Genomic DNA, 18095 nt, shown 5'->3' with positions numbered 1-18095 from the left:
AAGAGGAGGAGGAGGAGGAGGAGAAAATAAATGAATGAATAAATAGGGCTGGAGGTTTAGCTCAGAGGCAGAATGTCCATGGGTTCAACTACTAGTACAAATACATTACATTCTCAGCTGAGTGTGGTGGTGCACATCTGTAATCCCCAGATTTGGAAGGCTGAGATAGAAGGATCATAGGTTAAAGACCAGCCTCAACAACTTAGCCATAGTTTCAGCAACCCTAATGAGAACCTGTTTCAAAATAAAAAATATTCCAGCACTTGGGAGGCTGAGGCAGGAGGATCGCATAGGATCAAAGCCAGCCTTAGCTACTTAGTGAGGCTTTCACCAACTTAGTGAGACCCTGTTTCAAAATGATTAAGGCAGGGGGTGTAGCTCGGAGGTCGAATGCCCCTGGGTTCCAAACCCACACCCACAAAAATAATAATAAATAAATAAAGCAAATAAAAAGTAAGCCAGGTGTGGTGGCGTACGCTTGTAATCCCAGCATTCGGGAGGCTGAGACAGGAGGATCACACAGGTTCAAAGCCAGCCTTAGCTACTTAGTGAGGCCCTCTGCAACTTTGTGAGACCCTGTTTCAAAATAAAGAATAAAAAAAAAAAAAATAGGACAGGGGGTGTAGCTCGGAGGTCAAAAGTCCCTGGGTTCCATCTCCAGACCTGAAAATTAAATGAAAAATTAAATAAAAAATGGCAGGCGTGGTGGTGCACGCTTGTAATCCCTGCGCTTGGGAGGCAGAGACAAAAGGATTGCGAAGGTTCAAAGCCAGACGTGCTGGATTAAGAGACCCTGTTTCCAAATAAAAAAGTATAAAAATGGGTCTGGGAGCGTAGCCCGGAGGTAGAAGGGTTTCCAGGAACCCCAGTACCACCAAAAAATTAAAAAAATAAAATAAAAAATAATAAGCCGGGCATGGTGGTGCATACTTGTAATCCCAGCATTTGAGAGGCTGAGACTAGAGGATTGCAGTTTTCGGACAGCCTCAGCTACTTAGTGAAGCCCTCTGCAACTTAGTGAGACCCTGTTTCAAAAATAAGGCAGGGGGTATATAGCTCAGAGGTCAAATGCCCCTGGGTTCCATCGCCAGACCCGCAAAAATAAATAAATAAATAAATAAATAAATAAATAAATAAATAAATAATAGATGTGGTGGCACTGTGAGACAAGAGGAGCTCATGTTCAAGGACAGCCTCAGCTACTTAGTGAGGCCCTCTACAACTTAGTGAGACCCTGTTTCAAAATAAAGAATAAAAAATAAGGCAGGGGGTATAGCTCAGAGGTCAAATGCCCCTGGGTTCCATCTCCAGACCCGCGAAAGAAAGAAAGAAAGAAAGAAAGAAAGAAAGAAAGAAAGAAAGAAAGAAAGAAAGAAAGAAAGAAAGATGTGGTGGCACAGTGAGACAGGAGGATCTCACGTTCAAGGACAGCATCACTTACTTAATGAGGTCTTCTGGAACCTAGTGAGACCTTTTTCAAAATAAAGATTAAGCCAGGCATGGTGGCTCATTCTTGTAATCTCAGTAATTGGGAGGCTGAGACAGGAGGACTGCACAGGTTCAAAGCCAGCCTCAGCTACTCAGTGAGGCTCTCAGCAACTTAGTAAGACCCTGTTTCCAAATAAAGAATGAGCAGGGCGTGGTGGCGCACGTTTGTTGTAATCCCTGCACTTGGGTGACAGAGACAGGAGGATCACGCAGGTTCAAAGCCCTTCACTGACTGTTTCCAAATAAAAATATAAAATAGGTCTAGGAGTGTAGCCCAGAGGTAAACGGTTCCATCCCCAGTACCACCAAATAAATAAATAAATAAATAAATAAATAAATAAATAAATAAATAAAATAAAGAATGAAGCTGGGCACGGTGGTGCAACACTTGTAATCCCAGTGCTTGGGAGACTGAGACAGGAGGACTGCACAGGTTCAAAGCCAGCCTCAGCTACTCAGTGAGGCTCTCAGCAACTTAGTGAGACCCTGTTTCCAAATAAAGTATAAAATAGGTCTGAGAGTAAAGCCCGGATGTAGAAAAGGCCCTGGGTTCTACCCCCAGTTATCACCAAAACAAAAAGCAAAAACAAAATAAAGAATGTAAAAATAGGATTGGGGATGTAGCTCGGAGGTCCCTGGGTTCCATCCCCAGTACCACATAAATAAGCAAATAAATAAATAAATAAATAAATAAATAAATAAATAGGGCTATGAGGCATAGCTCGGTGGTAGAATGCCACTGGCTCATCCCCAGTACTACAAAAAAGGAAAGAGGATGTATATCTCGAAGATAGAATGCCTCTGGGTTCAATCCTCCATACCATAAAAAAAACAAGACAAGTCTCCAGTGGTTCCTCAGTATTTGAAAGATCAAATCCACTTTTCTTTTTTTAGTTAAAATTTATTTTGTGGTTCTGGAGTTCATTGAACTCAAGGGTATCCTTCATTAAAGCTACTCCCTCACGTCTTTATTTTTTATTTTGAAACAGAGTCTTGCTAAGTTGCTGTACAACGCACTAAGTTGCTGAGGCTGTCCTCAAAACTGTGGTGTTTCAGTTAGTGTTTGGTGGCACACGCTTGTAATCCCAGCATTTGGGAGGCTGAGAGAGTAGGATCTCGGTTCATGGACAGCCTCAGCTTAGTGAGGCCCTTTGCAACTCTTTGAGACCCTGTTTCAAAAAAAAAAAAAAAAATAGGGCTGGGTGTGTTGCTTGGAGGTAGAATGGCCCTGGGTTCCATCCCCAATGTCATTAAAAAAAAAAAAAAAAATGCGCCGGGCATGGTGGTGACGCACGCTTGTAATCCCTGCGCTTGGGAGGCGGAGACAGGAGGATTGCGCAGGTTTGAAACTATGAAGCTAGCGGCGCTGGCTTAAGAGACACTGTTTCAAAACATAAAATAGGTCTGGGAGTATAGCTGGGAGGTAGAAGGGCTTCCAGGAACCCCAGTACCACCAAAAAAATAAAATAAAATAAAATAAAATAATAATAATAAACTGTGATCTTCCTTTCTTAGCCTCCCAAGTAGTGGCATTACAGGCATGTGCCACCAAGCCCAGTTCAAAATTTCCTTCTTGACACACAAAACCCTTTTTAACATGGTCCTGATTTACTTGTTCAAACTTCTATCTCCGATCTTTCATCAGATTATATATACCATTAAGTGATCTCCTTCTATCCATTCAACAGTGTCTCATTTCTACTTCTGTACCTTTCTCTGATAATACAGTACAGTATGACATACTTTCCTCAGCAAGTGCTCCTTTAACAGTTAAGCATTTCCTAAAGATCTATGCTAAAGGCCCCAAGATTCCAATTTCTCCATGAATTTCCAGTCATGAATGCTTCAGTAAACACAGATCCCTTGAGAACACTTTGTGCTCCACAATCAAACACTGGTTGAGAATAAACTAGAATTCCAGTAGTGTAGCAGCCACCTAAACTTCCCACTTAACAGTTTCAATCACTTTTTCTCTGGCTAAGATTATAAAAGAAGAGAGACCTAAGCCTCCTCAATGACCCTCTCAGCTTCTTGTGGTTATTCTCTCTCATTTTGGTCACTCACTTACCAGAACTACAACAACTGGCACTCTGACAGAGGGTGAAGCAACAGCTGGAACATTCCTTAGCAGGAAGATGGGTAGCTGGTGGGAACACAAGAAAACACCAGTACCAGTGCTGTAAATGGTCTATTTCTCTCCTGCTCAGAACAGCAGCAGCAGCAGCAGTTTATCAGCTACTTTGAAATGGAACCCAAGAATGGTGTCAGAGGCTAACTAACAAAACCTGGAATTAAAGGGTTCACAATGGAATCTGTGTAGCAGTTAATACTAGAAATAAAGTCATGCCTTCCTCAAAATTTTCCCCATCAAGACTTTCAGTTGCCTACCAATTTTACTGTCACCACATACAAGAAAATCCCTTCAACATTTTGGCTTACCACTAATAATCTTAAATGTTATACCGCAATTCTAAGGTTAGTATTTTTTTTTCTAATCTCTTCCCCAGACCCTAAATGATCCATTGGCCTAAAAATCAATTCTCTCTCTCTCTCTCTCTCTCTCTCTCTCTCTCTCTCTCTCTCTCTCTCTCTCTCTCTCTCTCTCTCTCCCCCTCCCTCCCTCCCTCCCTCCCTCTCTTTTTTTTTTTTTTTTTGGTGGTACTGGGGGTGGAACCCAGGAGCTTTCTACCTTTGGGCTATACTCCCAGACCTAATTTTCTATTTTATTTGGAAACAGGGTCTCACTATGTAGCTGAGGCTGGCTTCAAACCTGTGCGATCCTCCTGTCTCTGCCTCCCAAGCATGGGGATTACAAGCACTCCAAATATTATTTTTAAAAAAGAGAAAGAGAAAGCCGGGCGTGGTAGTGCACGCTTGTAATCCCCGCGCTTGGGAGGCAGAGACAGGAGGTAGAAGGGTTTCCAGGAACCTCAGTACCACCAAAATAAATAAATAAATAAATAAATAAATAAATAAATAAATAATAATAATATTTGGAATTGAACCCAGTGGCTATCCATCTCCAAGCTACATCGCCAGTCCTTTTTATTTTGAAAAATAGTTTCCCAGCTGGGCGTGGTGGCGCACGCTTGTAATCCCCGCGCTTGGGAGGCGGAGACAGGAGGATCGCACGGGTTCGAAGCCAGCCTCAGCTACTTTGTGAGGCTCTCAGCAACTTAGTGAGACCCTGTTTCTAATAAAATATAAAATAGGTCCGGAAGAATATCCCAGAGGTAGAAAGCCTCTGGGTTCCACCCACAGTGCCACCAAAAAAAAAAAAAAAGAAAAGAAAAAGAAAAATAGTCTCCCTAAATTGATGACACTGGCTTCGAACCTGCAATCCTCCTGTCCTAGCCTCCAAAGTACTAGGATTATAGGCCTGTGCCAATGTGCCTGTAATGACACTAATTATTTCCATAAATGATAATCTGCCCAAGTATGCAAAGAATAAAATAGATGAGTGCGAATCCCTTAAACCACATTATTTTTTTTTTTTAATCATGAAACTGGGCTGGGTGTGTTGGGGCATTCTTGTAATCCCAGCATTTGGGAGGCTATTGCGGTTCGTGGACAGCCTCAGCTACTTAGTGAGACCCTTTGCAATTCAGTGAGATCCTGTTTCAAAATAAAGAATAAAAAATGGGGCTGGGAGTATAGCTTAGAGGTAGAATGCCCCTGGGTTCCATCCTCAGTACCAAAAAAAAAAAAAAAAAAAAAAAACCATGAAACTGGGCATGGTGGTACATGCCTATAATCTCAGTACTTGGAAGTCTGAGAAGGAGGATTAAAGGTTCAAGACTAGCCCCAAGAAATTTAACAAGACCCTGCTTCAAAATAAAAGAGGCTGGGGGTGTAGCTTGGAGGTAGAATGCTCCTGGGTTCAAACTCCAATACCATAATACACAAATATAAATACACACACACACACACACACACACACACACGAGCCAGGTGTGGTGCCACAAGCTTGTCGTCCCACCTGCTCAGAAGGCTGAGACAGGAAGACCCAAAATTTCAGTAAGACCCCCCCCCTTTTTTTGGTGGTGCTCGAGATAGAACCCAGAGGCATTCTACCTTTGAGCCATACCACCAACCCTTATTTTATTTTGAAACAGGGTCTCACTAAGTGCTAAGGCTGACTGTGAACCTGTGGTCCTCCTGTCTTGACCTCCCAAGTACTGGAATTTATTTTCTTTCTTTCCTTTTTTTTTTTTTTTTTTTTTTTTGCGGTACTGAGGATGGAACCCAAGGGACATTCTACCTCCGAGCAATACCCCTAGCCTTAATTTTTTTTTTTAATTCTTTATTTTGAAACAGGGTCTCACTGAGTTGCAAAGGGCCTCACTAAGTAGCTGAGGCTGGCTTCAAACTTGCACAATCCTCCTGTCTCAGCCTCCCAAATACATGCGCCACCATGCCTGGCCCAAGTACTGGGATTTCAAGTGTTACTTCCATGTCCATCTTAGCAAGACTTTCTCTCAAAATAAATAAAAAAGGGCTGGGTATGTAGCTCAGTAGTAAAATGCTCACCTTGCAGGTGCAAAACCCTGGGTTTAATCACTAGTATCACATACACACACACACACACACACAAACCACCCAACTTAGTGCTCATTAAAATTAACATTTTAAGCCAGGCATGGTGGCACACGCTTGTAATGCCAGTACCTAGGAGGCTGAGACAGGAGGATTGCAGGTTCACAGCTAGCCTCAGTTAGTGAGGCCCTCTGCAACTTAGTGAGACACTGTTAGAAAAGTAAAGAATAAAAATAGGGCTGGGGGTGTAGCTCAGAGGTAAAATGCCGCTCAATTCAATTCCCTGTAACACGCACGCATGCACGTACACAATTAACATTTAGAGGTGGGATAGTTATGCATTCCTGTAACCCTATTACTTGGGAAGCTAAGACGGGAGGATCACAAGTTGAAGGTCAGCCTGGGAAATTTAGAAAGACCCTGTTTCATAAAAAAGGGATGGGGCTATAGTTCAGTTCCCTTCCCATTACAATAGCCCCTGGTTTCAATCTCCAGAACCACAATCAATCAACTGATTGATAAAAGTAACTGATTGATAAAAGTAACAGTTCACTATTTTATAAGCCACACCAAATGTATTTTTTTATGTTCAAATTACCTTAAATGTTTTCAACTTTCCCTATTTTTCAAAACTCCATGGGAATTGGGAGAGACACTTACTCATAATTTTTCACAAGTTGATAAAGGCAAAGAAGAATCCCTAGCCAACAAGCACTGTTGTCAGACTGTAGATAAAAGCCAATTTTGTCCACAATGGCAGTCCAGCGGCTGGGATAATCATGTTTGATGATATGATGAATGCATGTAGTAAGTTGTACCCTGAAAATACAAAATATATAATAAGAAAGAAGAAATATCACCTAGATAAAAATGTACCTCATACAATAAAAAACAGGTATTTAGATAAATCCTAATTTCAAACAACCTGACATCTGGATATACATGAAATACAAATAACTCAAAATAATTCACTTAGCCTACTGTGGTGGCATATGCCTTAATCCCAGGTTCAAAGTCAGCCGTAACAACTTAGTGTGACCCTGTTTCCAAAATAAAAATTAGGGCTGTAGAATGCCTCCTACGTTCAATTCCCAGTACAAAAGAAAAAGGGAAAAACAAACCAAGGCTGAGGATGTGACTCAGAAAGAATGCCCCTGGGTTTAAAATCCCACTACCAAAAACAAAACAAAAAACCCAAAAGCAAAAGACAATACATTATAAAACCAGGCGTGGTGGCACATGCTTGTAATCCCAGCATTTGGGAGGCTGAGACAGGACTGCGGTTTGCAGACAGCCTCAGCTGCTTAGTAAGAATCTTTGCAGCACTGGGCGTGGTGGCGCACGCTTGTAATCCCCACGCTTGGGAGGCTGAGACAGGAGGATCGCACGGGTTCAAAGCCAGCCTCAGCTACTTAGTGAGGCTCTTAGCAACTTAGTGAGACCCTGTTTCCAAATAAAATATAAAAAAAAAAGGTCTGGGAGTATAACCCGGAGGTAGAAAGCCTCTGGGTTCCACCCCCAGTACCACCAAAAAAAAAAAAAAAAAAAAAGAAAAAAAAAGAAAAAAAAAAAAAAAAAAAGAAAAGAATCTTTGCAGCTCAGTGAGGCCCTGTTTCAAAATAATAATAAAATAGGGCTGGGGGTGTAGCTCAAAGGTAGAACACTGCTGGGTTCCATCCCCAATACCGCAAAAATAAATAAATAAGTAAGTAAATAAATAAATATACGACAGTACAGTTTTTGTTCCCCCTCTTACCATGGTTGATTTTAAGCCTTAAAAGTTTTAGGTTTGCCAGGCGTGGTGGCGCACGCTTGTAATCCCCGCGCTTGGGAGGCAGAGACAGGAGGATGGCGCAGGTTCGAAGCCAGCCGCGCGCGCTGGCTTAGGAGACCCTGTTTCCAAATAAAAATGTAAAAATAGGTCTGGGAGTGTAGCCCGGAGGTAGAAGGGCTTCCAGGAACCCCAGTACCACCAAAAAAAAAAAAAAAAAAAAAAAAGTTTTAGGTGTGTGCCGGGCGTGGTGGTGCACAAGTTGATCACGCTGGTTCAAAGCCAGCCTTGCTGGCTTAAGAGAACCTGTTTCCAAATAAAAATATAAAAAATAGGTGTCTGGGAGTGTAGCCCAGAGGCAGAAGGGTTTCCAGGAACCCCAGTACCACAGACACACAAAAATAAAATAAAATAAAATAAAATAAAATAAAATAAAATAATAATAATAAAAAGTTTTAGGGCTTTTCTTTTTTGTTATTGATACTAGGGACTGAACCCAGAGCAATGTACCTCTGAGCTACACCTTAGGTCTACTCTTTTATTTTTGAAAAGGAATCTAAAATTCTCCTGTCTCAGCCTTCATAATACTGGATATCAAACATGCACAAATGGAGGAAGAAAATGAGTCTAAAAGGCATTCTCCTATAATATATGTTGGATAGGTTTTCTGATACAAAAATGAAAGGTTTGTATGTTATGAAAAGACCCTACTACCACCAAAAACACTCTGAAAATTACATACCTGTAATAATGAGTAATTATTTTTAAAAACACATACCTGATGAGCTCAGGAGAGTGAATAATGGCTTCTACAATATTTTCTCGAATGCAATGTCGATCTTCTTCTGGAATAGTGTAAGGAGATATATCCCCCGGTGCTGCTTCTCGATCAGGCCAATATTGTGTTATCATATTTTTCAAATAGATAACACCTAAAATAAAGACCCATTTTAAAAAAGAATATTAATTCATATTCATGTAAGAGATTTGGAGAAAATCAAGCATGCCATCCTACAAGGTTTTATGCTTTTTTCCCCTTACTTTATATTTGCTCCTAGCTGCTCCTGGCAATAGGGAGTTGATACATATATTAGTGTTTGGCAGCCCAAGGACTGTTCCTGTTTTTCCTATGTAAGATACATGAAAGGTGTCTTAATTTTTGTGTAAGTGGTGGTGGTGGGGGGTTTTACTGGTGATTGAACCCAAGGACATTCTACCTCCAAGCTACACTCCCAAGCCTATTTCTTATTTTTATTTTGAAACAGTGTCTCCCTAGGTTGATGTAAGTCTCACTTGTTAAGGACATTCTCAAATCTGCGATACTCCTGTCTCAGCCTCGCAAGTACTGGGATTACGAGCATGAACTACCATTCCCAGAGCTGGAAGGTGTCTTTCAAATAGAAATATAGAAATGTTAAAACAGGAAAACCTGAATGTGATGTACATATTTTCATCTCAATGAACAATGTATTTGTTTTAATAAATAGAATTTTCAGATTTAAAAAAATGTTTATTGCCGGGTGTGGTGGCGCACGCTTGTAATCCCCGCGCTTGGGAGGCGGAGACAGGAGGATCACGCTGGTTCGGAGCCAGCCTTGCTGGCTTAAGAGACTCTGTTTCCACATAAAAATGTTAAAAAATAGGTCTGGGAGTGTAGCCCGTGGGAGTGTATACCAGAGGTAGAAGGGCTTCCAGGAACCCCAGTACCACCAAAAAAAAAAAAAAAGGTTTACTGTGAAAACACAATAAAAACACCTTATCTCGAGCCGGGCGTGGTGGCTCAGGCTTGTAATCCCAGTTTGTAATCCCAGCATTCAGGAGGCTGAGAACTGAGGATCGCGGTTCGCAGGCAGCCTCAGCTACTTAGTGAGGCCCTCTGCAACTCAGTGAGACCCGGTTTCAAAATAAAGAATAAAAAATAGGGCAGGGGGTGTAGCTCGGAGGTAGAATGCCCCTGGGTTCCATCCCCAGACCCGCAAAAAAAAAAAAAAAAAAAAAAAAAAAAACATCTCAATTGTTTCTTTCAAATCATTGTTAGTACGGCTATCCTTTTATAATAAACAAATACTATACTCAATTATTTTTAAGTTAGTAATCCAAGCACAAAATCAACATTCCATTACAGCAGTCACCCATAAAATTAAAACATAACTAAAGTACTCTGCAAATAAACAGTACAAACTATTTTAAGATTTAAATTAGTCATGACATTTTAATCCTATTTTCTAAAGTTAATATTTGTTTTCTAAATACAACCTAAAGACAAAACCATCTCATACTAATTCTACAGCTAATCTGACAATGTTTTATAACTCTCACGATGGTTATAAATATTCAGAAAAACATATACTCAGGTATGGGGGCGTATGCCTATAATTACAGTACTTGGGAGGTTGAGACAGTAGGATCACAGGTTTGAAGACAGCCTCAGCAACACAGTGAGACTCTCAGAAACCTAGAGACACTGTTTTAAAAACATGGCAGCACACGTAATCCCAGTACTTTGGGAAGCTGAGACAGGAGAATCCCAGGTTCAAGATGAGCCTCAGAACTTAGTGAGACCTTGTTTCAAAATAAAAAATAAAATTGGGTCGGGGGTATAGCTCAGAAGTAGATACCCCTCCATTCAATCCCTAGTACCATAAAAAAAAAAAAAACCAAAAACAAAAAAATATAGGGTATAGCTATAGCTCTGAGGTAGAAAATCTCCTGGGCTCAAATCCCAGTACTACAAAAAATAAATAAAATTAAATGAACTGAGTGTAGAGGTCATAGGTAGAATACCCCTGGGTTCAATCCCTAGTACCAAAATAGACTGGGCATGGTGATGCAGACATATAATCCCAGCACATGGGAGGGGATGAGAGGATCCCAGGTTGAAGGCCAGTCTCGGTACTTTTTTTTTTTTTTTTGCGGGTCTGGGGATGGAACCCAGGGGCATTCGACCTCTAAGCTACACCCCCTGCCCTATTCTCAGTGAAACCATTTAAAAAATAAAAAGACTAAAAAATAGAGCTGGGGGTGTAGCTCAGAGGTACAATGCCCCTGGATTCCATCCCCAGTACCAATAAATAAATAAATAAATAAATAAATAAATAAATAAATAAATAAATGGACTGGGAGTGTAGCTTGAAGGAAGAAGATGCCTGAGTACAATCCCCTAAACTATAAAAATAAAAATAAAGCCGGGCATGGTGGCGCACGCTTGTAGTCCCCAGACTTGGGAGGCTGAGACAGAAGGATCGCGCAGGTTCGAAGCCAGCCGCGCTGGCTTAAGAGACCCTGTTTCCAAATAAAAATAGTATAAAATAGGTCTGGGAGTGTAGCCTAGAGGTAGAAGGGCTTTCAGGAAACCAAATACCAGCAAATAAAAAAATAAAAATAAAAATAAAAACACAAAAAAGAAAAGAGCTCCAGCCACGTGTGGTGGCGCATGCTTGTAATCCCAGCATTCAGGAGGCTGAGACCCGGAGGATTGCAGTTCACAGACAGCCTCAGCTACTTAGTGAGGCCCCTTGCAACTCAGTGAGACTCGGTTTCAAAATAAAGAAGAAAAATAGGGCAGGGGGTGCAGCTCGGAGTTCGAATGCCCCTGGGTTCCATCCCCAGACCCGCAAAATAAATAAATAAATAAATAAATAAATAAATAAATAAATAAAAAAAAAAGAAAAGCGCTTCAACCCACTCGTCCTTTGGCACATGCCTATAATCCTAGCTAAATGGAGGGCTGGACTATTTCAAGTTCAATGCCAGCCATATGCAATTTATTGAAACCAGGTCTTTAAAATACAGCTGGGAGGGCCAGGCATGGTGACTCACACTTGTAATCCCAGCATTCAGGAGGTGGAGACTGGAGGATCCCGATTCCAGGACAGCCTCGGCTACTTAGTGAGGCCCCTTGTAACTCAGTGAGACCCTATTGCAAAATAAAAGAATAAAATCCGTGTGTGATGGCACACGCTTGTAATCCCCGCACATGGGAGGCTGAGACAAGAGGATCACACAGGTTTAAGGCCAGCCTCAGCTACTTAGTGAGACCGTTTCCAAATAAAATATAAAACAGGTCTGGGAGTATAGCCTGGAGGTAGAAAGCCTGAGTTCCACGCCAATACCACCAAAAAATAAAAGAGAGAATAAACACTTAGGGCTGGGGGCGTCACTCAGGGCTAGAATGCCCTTGGGTTCCATCCCCAGTACCAAAAAAGAAAAAAGAAAAAAGAAAAATACAGCTGGGAATGGTACTGCACTCCTGTAATCCCAGTACTTGGGACGATAGGAAAGAAGGATCAAAATTTTGAGGCCAGCCTAGCAACTCAGTTAGGTCCTCCAGAAATCAGTGAGATCCTATTTCAAAATAAAATTGTCAGAAACAAATCTGCACACTTACAGCCAATTAATTTTTGACAAAGAGGCCAAAAATACACACTGGCGAAACTGGTTAACCATATGCAGAAAAATGGAAATACCCCCCGCTTTCTCACGCTGTCCAAGAGTGAAGTCAAGAACAGATCAAAGACTTGAACAACAGACTAGAGACCTTGCAGATCCTTGAAAAGGGCATAGGTTCAACACTTCAACAAATAGGCACAGGTAAAAAAACTATCTCAAACAAGAACCCAAAGAAATAAATTAAAAGGTGGCTCAATAAACGAGATTGCATTAAACTAACGAGCTTCCGGACAGCAAAGGAAGCTATCAAGAACCTCAACAGAGAGCCAACAGAGTAGGAGAAAATTTTTGCCAACCACTCCTCTAATAAAAGGACTAATAAATAGAGAATATACAGAGAACTCAAGTAACTCGCTGATAAGAAAACATATCCCAATCGAAAAATGGGCAAGTAAGCCAGGTGTGGTAGTGCATGCTTGTAATATTAATACTTGGGAGGCTGAGACAAGGCGACCACAAGTTCAAAGCCAACCTCGGCAGCTTAGCTCTAAGCAACTTAGTGAGACCCTGTTTCCAAATAAAATATAAAATAGGTATGGGGGTGTAGCCCAGAGGTAGAAGGCCTCCTGGGTTCCATCCTCAGTGCCAAAAAAAAAAAAAAAATAAGAAAAGAAAAGAAAAGAAAAATGGGCAAGTGAACTAGATACTTTACAAAAGAAGAAATTCAAATGGCCAACAAATGTATGAAAAAATGTTCAACATTACTAGCAATCAGAGAGATGCAAATCAAAACTACCCTGAGATTTCATCTAACTCCAATATTAGAATGGCAATCATTCAAAACACAAACAACAAATGCTGGCAAGGGTGTGGAGAAGTGTGAACTCTAATACATTAGAGTTCCATTATTCCAAGAACATCATTTTTTGGGGGATTGGGGGTGGAGGGTGGTACTGGGGATTGAACCCAGGAGCATTCTACCTATGAGCCATACTCCCAAACTTTTTTTTCCTCAGAACCCAAGTGCACTTTACCTCCAAGGAACACACCCCAGCCCTGTTTTGTTGGTTTGTTTGTTTGTTTGTTTATTTAGCTGGTACTGGGGGTGGAACCCAGGGGCTTTCTAGCTCCGGGCTACACTCCTAGACCTATTTTATACTTTATTTGGAAACAGGGTCTCACTAAGTTGCTGAGAGCCTCACTAAGTAGCTGAGGCTGGCTTTGAACCTATGCGATTCTCCTGTCTCAGCCTCCCAAGCGCTGGGATTATAAACATGCACCACCATACCCAGCTTTTATCCTTTATTTTGAACCAGGGTCTCACTGAGTTGCAAAGGAATACACTAAATAACTGAGGCTGTCTGCGAACGATGATCCTTCCTGTCTCAGCCTCCCAATCACCCTCGGACCCTCAGACTTTTTTTTCTTTTCACTTTGAAACAGAGTCTTGTTAAATTGCTAAGATTGGCCTTAAATCTGCAATCCTCAAGTACTCAGCCTCCCAAATACTGGGATTACAAGCATGCTCCAGTTGTCTGGCTCCAGTTTCTCTTTTAGTTCATCTAAATATTAAACTATTCCTTTAAATTCTCCCAACCAGCCAGGCATGGTGGCCCATGGTTGTAATCCCAGCTCTTGGAAGGTGAGACAGGAGGATCTCACAGGTTCGAAGCCAATCTCAGCTTAGTGAGGCTCTCAGCAACTTAGTGAGACCCTGTTTCCAAATAAAGTATAAAAAATAGGTCTGGGGGTATAGCCCAGAGCTAGAAAAGCCCCTGGGTTACTTACACCCCCTGTACCACATATTAATTAATTAATTAATTAATTCTCCCACCAGCTGGGTGTGGTGGTGCACACTTATAATCCCAGTACTTCGTAGGCTGAGACAAGAGGATCACAGGTTAGTGGCCATTCTCAGATACTTATTAGTGAAACCCTTGCAACTTAATGAGACCCTGTTTCAAGATAAAGGGAAAAAAAATAGGCCTGGGAATGTAAGTTGGAGGTAGAATTCCCCTGGGTTCAATCCCCAGTACCGTTAAAAAAAAAAAAAAAAAATCCTTCCATATTTTGAGATACTTGCAGTGTTTGCTGTAACACTGAGGGCAAGTGGGTTCTCAGGAAGGAATAATCACTGAAGGGACATCCCAAGATAGTTCTGTTATTTAATTCAGAAACCTTTCAAACAACATCTTTATATACAAAGAAAATAATTCAAGAAACTTACCTGCCTGTCTTACAGGTAAATCCAATTGCTCTGACATAGTAATCTGGAGCAGTGTTGAAACAAAATTCAGAGACTTATGTGCCTACAAACAAAGAAAGTACATTTTAAATTTCTGTAAATAAATTACGTTAAAATAACAGAACCAAGGAATTCCAATTCTCCATTGTTTGGTTTGCACAAAAGGCTTTGTAACTTAGTCCCAGACTTATTTCCCACCACTCTCCTATATCGAACTTGACTATGATGAATTCTAAAAGATTGCCGGGCATGGTGGCGCACTCTTGTAATCCCCGCACTCTGGAGGCGGAGACAGGAGGATCGCGCAGGTTCGAAGCCAGCCATGCTGGTTTAAGAGACCCTGTTTCCAAATAAAAAGTATAAAATAGGTCTGGGAGTGCAGCCTGGAGGTAGAAGGGTTTCTAGAAACCCCAGTACCACAAAAAAAAAAAAAAAAAAAAAAAAACTAAAAGATTTTGGATTTTTGCATTTGCCTGCAAATGCAATGCACTTTCCATTTTTTTTTTTTTTTTTTTTTTTTTTTTTTTTTACTGAGGCTGTCTGCAAACCGTGATCTTCCTGTCTCAGCCTCCATTTCAAATGCTGGTATTACAAGCATGCACCACCACACCCAGCTTTCCATTTCTTTTAAGTAACATTATTACCGACACTGGTAGGAACAACACAAGGGAAAAATCCTCTGTAATATCTCTTTCTCTGTTTCAGTAATGATTTGCCTATACACAGGTTAAGAGGCTAGACACATACTAAATACAATAAATAAAAAACAAAAAACCAGGTGCAGTGCAGCACGCTTGTAATCCCAGTATTTGGGGGCTGAGACAGGAGGACTGTAGGTTCATGGCCAACCTCAGCAACTTATGCCCTTCACCACTTAGTAAGACCCAGTTTCAAAATAAAGAATAAAATAGGGCTGGAGGTGTAGCTCAAGAGGTAGAATGCCCCTAGTTCAATTGCCAGTATGGAAAAAAAGAAAAAAAACAAATGAACAGCTTAGGGGTAGGTTCCAAAGAAGTAGTACTAATAACATCTGCTTCCTGATATAGTTACTGTTTTTATACAAGTGTATTAGTCTGTGAAAATTGCACCACTATGAGCACGTGTGTGCACGCACCACACCTGGCTCTAAGACCACTTTTCTATACATGTTACATTTCAAAGAGAAAACAACTTTAGTAAATAAGGTAGGATACAAGTTGGGCATGGTGGAGCACACCTGTGCTTCCAGTACCTGAGAGGCTGAGAGAGAAGGACCCCAGGTTCAAAGCCAGCCTCAGCAACTTAGTGAGGCCCTCCCTGTTTCCAAATAAGCAATAAAACTGGGTTTGGAGGTAAAATATCTCTGAGTTCAATCCCCACTATAAAAATTAAAAGTAGGATATAAACTATATAATCAAAATTGAATATATAAATATGCAGTGCAACACATACTGAAAAGAAACACACCAAAAATGCAAGCAGCAATTGCCACTGGGGTGGTAGGAGTTATTCCTTACACATATCCTATTTTCCAATTTGTTTTGGGGGATGGGTACTGGGGATTGAATCCAGGGGCATTCTATCTCCCAGCTGTACTCCAAGACCTATTTTATTTTTATTTTGAAGCAAGGTCTCTTGCTGAGGCTGTCCTTGAAATTGTGGTCGTCCTATTTTGGCCTCCCAAGTACTTGAACACTGAGATTATAGGTATGTGCCACCACACCTAGCTTATTTTCCAAATTTTGTATTACAGACTTGGATCACTTTTCATCAAGAGATCTGATGTAAAAATACCTAAATTCATATTTGTTATGAGAGAAAGAAAGAGAGAATATGTGTGCTTCTGGATATGGACTCCCCAGGGGCATTCTACCTCAGAGATATACCACCAGCCCTATTTTATTGTTTTATTTATGTATTTATTTTTGCGGATCTGGGGATAGAACCCAGGGGCATTCAGCCTCTGAGCTATACCCCCTACCCTATTTTTTATTCTTTGAAACAGGGTCTCACTAAGTTTCAGAGGGCCTCACTAAGTAGCTGAGGCTGGCCGCGAACCGTGATCCTCCTGTCTCAGCCTACCAAATGCTGGGATTATAAGCATGCGCCACCACGCCCGGCTTATTGTTTTATTTTAAAACAGGATCTCACTAAGTTGTGTGAAAGGCCTAAGTTGCTGAGGTTGGCCACGAAATTGTGACCCTCCTGTCTCAGCCTCTCAAGTACTGGGGTAACAAGTATGTGACACCACACCCAGCATTACAAATATTTTTAAAGTACTCAACATTCAAATTAAATTGTTCCATATATAACTTTACAAGAAAACACACAGTCACCTTCAATCCCCCATCACCACCATCTATAATGTAAACTTTCAGATCAAGTTTGACCTGCTTTATTTATTTATTTATTATTTATTTATTCTCGGCCTCCCAAGTACTGCCATAACAGACGTGCAGTAGTGTGCTCAGGTTACATATCCACTTTCTCCATTCTCATCAATCCCAACCAAGTGCAACTGACCATCATTTCTTGTCTTCCTCTCCTTTTTTTTTTCCAGTGCTGGTGATCAAACCAAAAACTAGTGCAGTACATGCTAGACAAGTGTTCTACCACTAAGCTACGCATTCCCAATCATTCTCATTTACCATCTTTTAAAACTGTAAGCCAATCTGTTTTATTTTTTCATGATTTACCGGTTTATATCTAAATTTTTACTAATTTGTAGTTAATATATAATTTCAACATATATCTAACCAATTATTACAATTCAACTCCATATAGTATTAACATCTCTTCAGGTTTTTTTTTTTTTTTTTTTTTTTTGGTGGTACTGCAGGTGGGACTCAGGGGCTTTCAACCTCCGGGCTATACCCCCAGACCTATTTTAATTAATTTTTTGTGTGTGTGGTACTGGGGGTGGAACCCAGAGGCTTTCTACTTCCAGGCTATACTCCCAGACCCATTTTATATTTTATTTGGAAACAGGGTCTCACTAAGTTGCTGAGAGCCTCACTAAGTAGCTGAGACTGGCTTCGAACCTGCATGATCCTCCTGTCTCAGCCTCCCAAGCGCTGGGATTACAAGTGTGCGCTACCACGCCCGGCTCCAGACCTATTTTATATTTTATTTGGAAACAGCATCTCACTAAGCTGAGGCTGGCTTCAAACCTGTGTGATCCTCCTGTCTCAGCCTCCCGAATGCTGGGATTACAAATGTGCGCCACCACGCCCGGCCTGCATTCTTTATTTTTTTTATTTTTTATTTTTTGTGATTGAGGGTGGAACCCAGGGGCTTTCTACCTCTGGGCTATACTCCCAGACCAAAACAGGGTCTCACTACATTGCTGGGAGCCTCACTCAGTAGCTGAGGCTGGCTTTGAACCTGTGCAATCCTCCTGTCTCAGCCTCCCAAATGCAGGGATTACAAGCGTGCGCCACCACGCCCGGCTGTATTTTTTATTTTGAAACAGGGTCTCACTGAGTTACTACTCACTAAGTAGTAGCTGAGGCTGTCCTTGAACCTCAATCCTCTGTCTCAATTCTGGGATTACAAGCATGTGCCATTATGCCCAACTCAGTCTAGGCAACTTAATGAAACAAAACAAAAACCAAAAAGAGTTCAGGATATATAGCTCATTGACAGAGAGTCCCCGGGTTCAATCCCCAATATGAAAATAAATAAGAA

The 18095-nt window shown here is 41.1% G+C and overlaps 1 protein-coding gene across 2 annotated transcripts in view; it reads right to left on the bottom strand.

Moving 5' to 3' along the window:
• The window catches only part of IPO7 (importin 7), a gene marked incomplete at both ends in the record, with an annotated part of 68222 nt that overhangs the window by 37756 nt on the left and 12371 nt on the right, over positions 1–18095 (bottom strand). For both annotated transcript variants that reach the window (XM_080707066.1, XM_080707067.1), the window contains 3 exons: positions 6685–6843; positions 8574–8727; positions 14412–14493. In XM_080707066.1, coding sequence (XP_080563192.1) covers positions 6685–6843; positions 8574–8727; positions 14412–14493 — 395 coding nt within the window. The remainder of the gene's footprint in view (positions 1–6684; positions 6844–8573; positions 8728–14411; positions 14494–18095) is intronic.

The sequence above is a fragment of the Muscardinus avellanarius genome (assembly GCF_963383645.1).
Source record: "Muscardinus avellanarius genome assembly, chromosome: 1".
Taxonomy (NCBI): domain Eukaryota; kingdom Metazoa; phylum Chordata; class Mammalia; order Rodentia; family Gliridae; genus Muscardinus; species Muscardinus avellanarius.
Note: the sequence above shows the minus strand (reverse complement) of the source record. Positions and strands in the feature narration are given on the sequence as shown.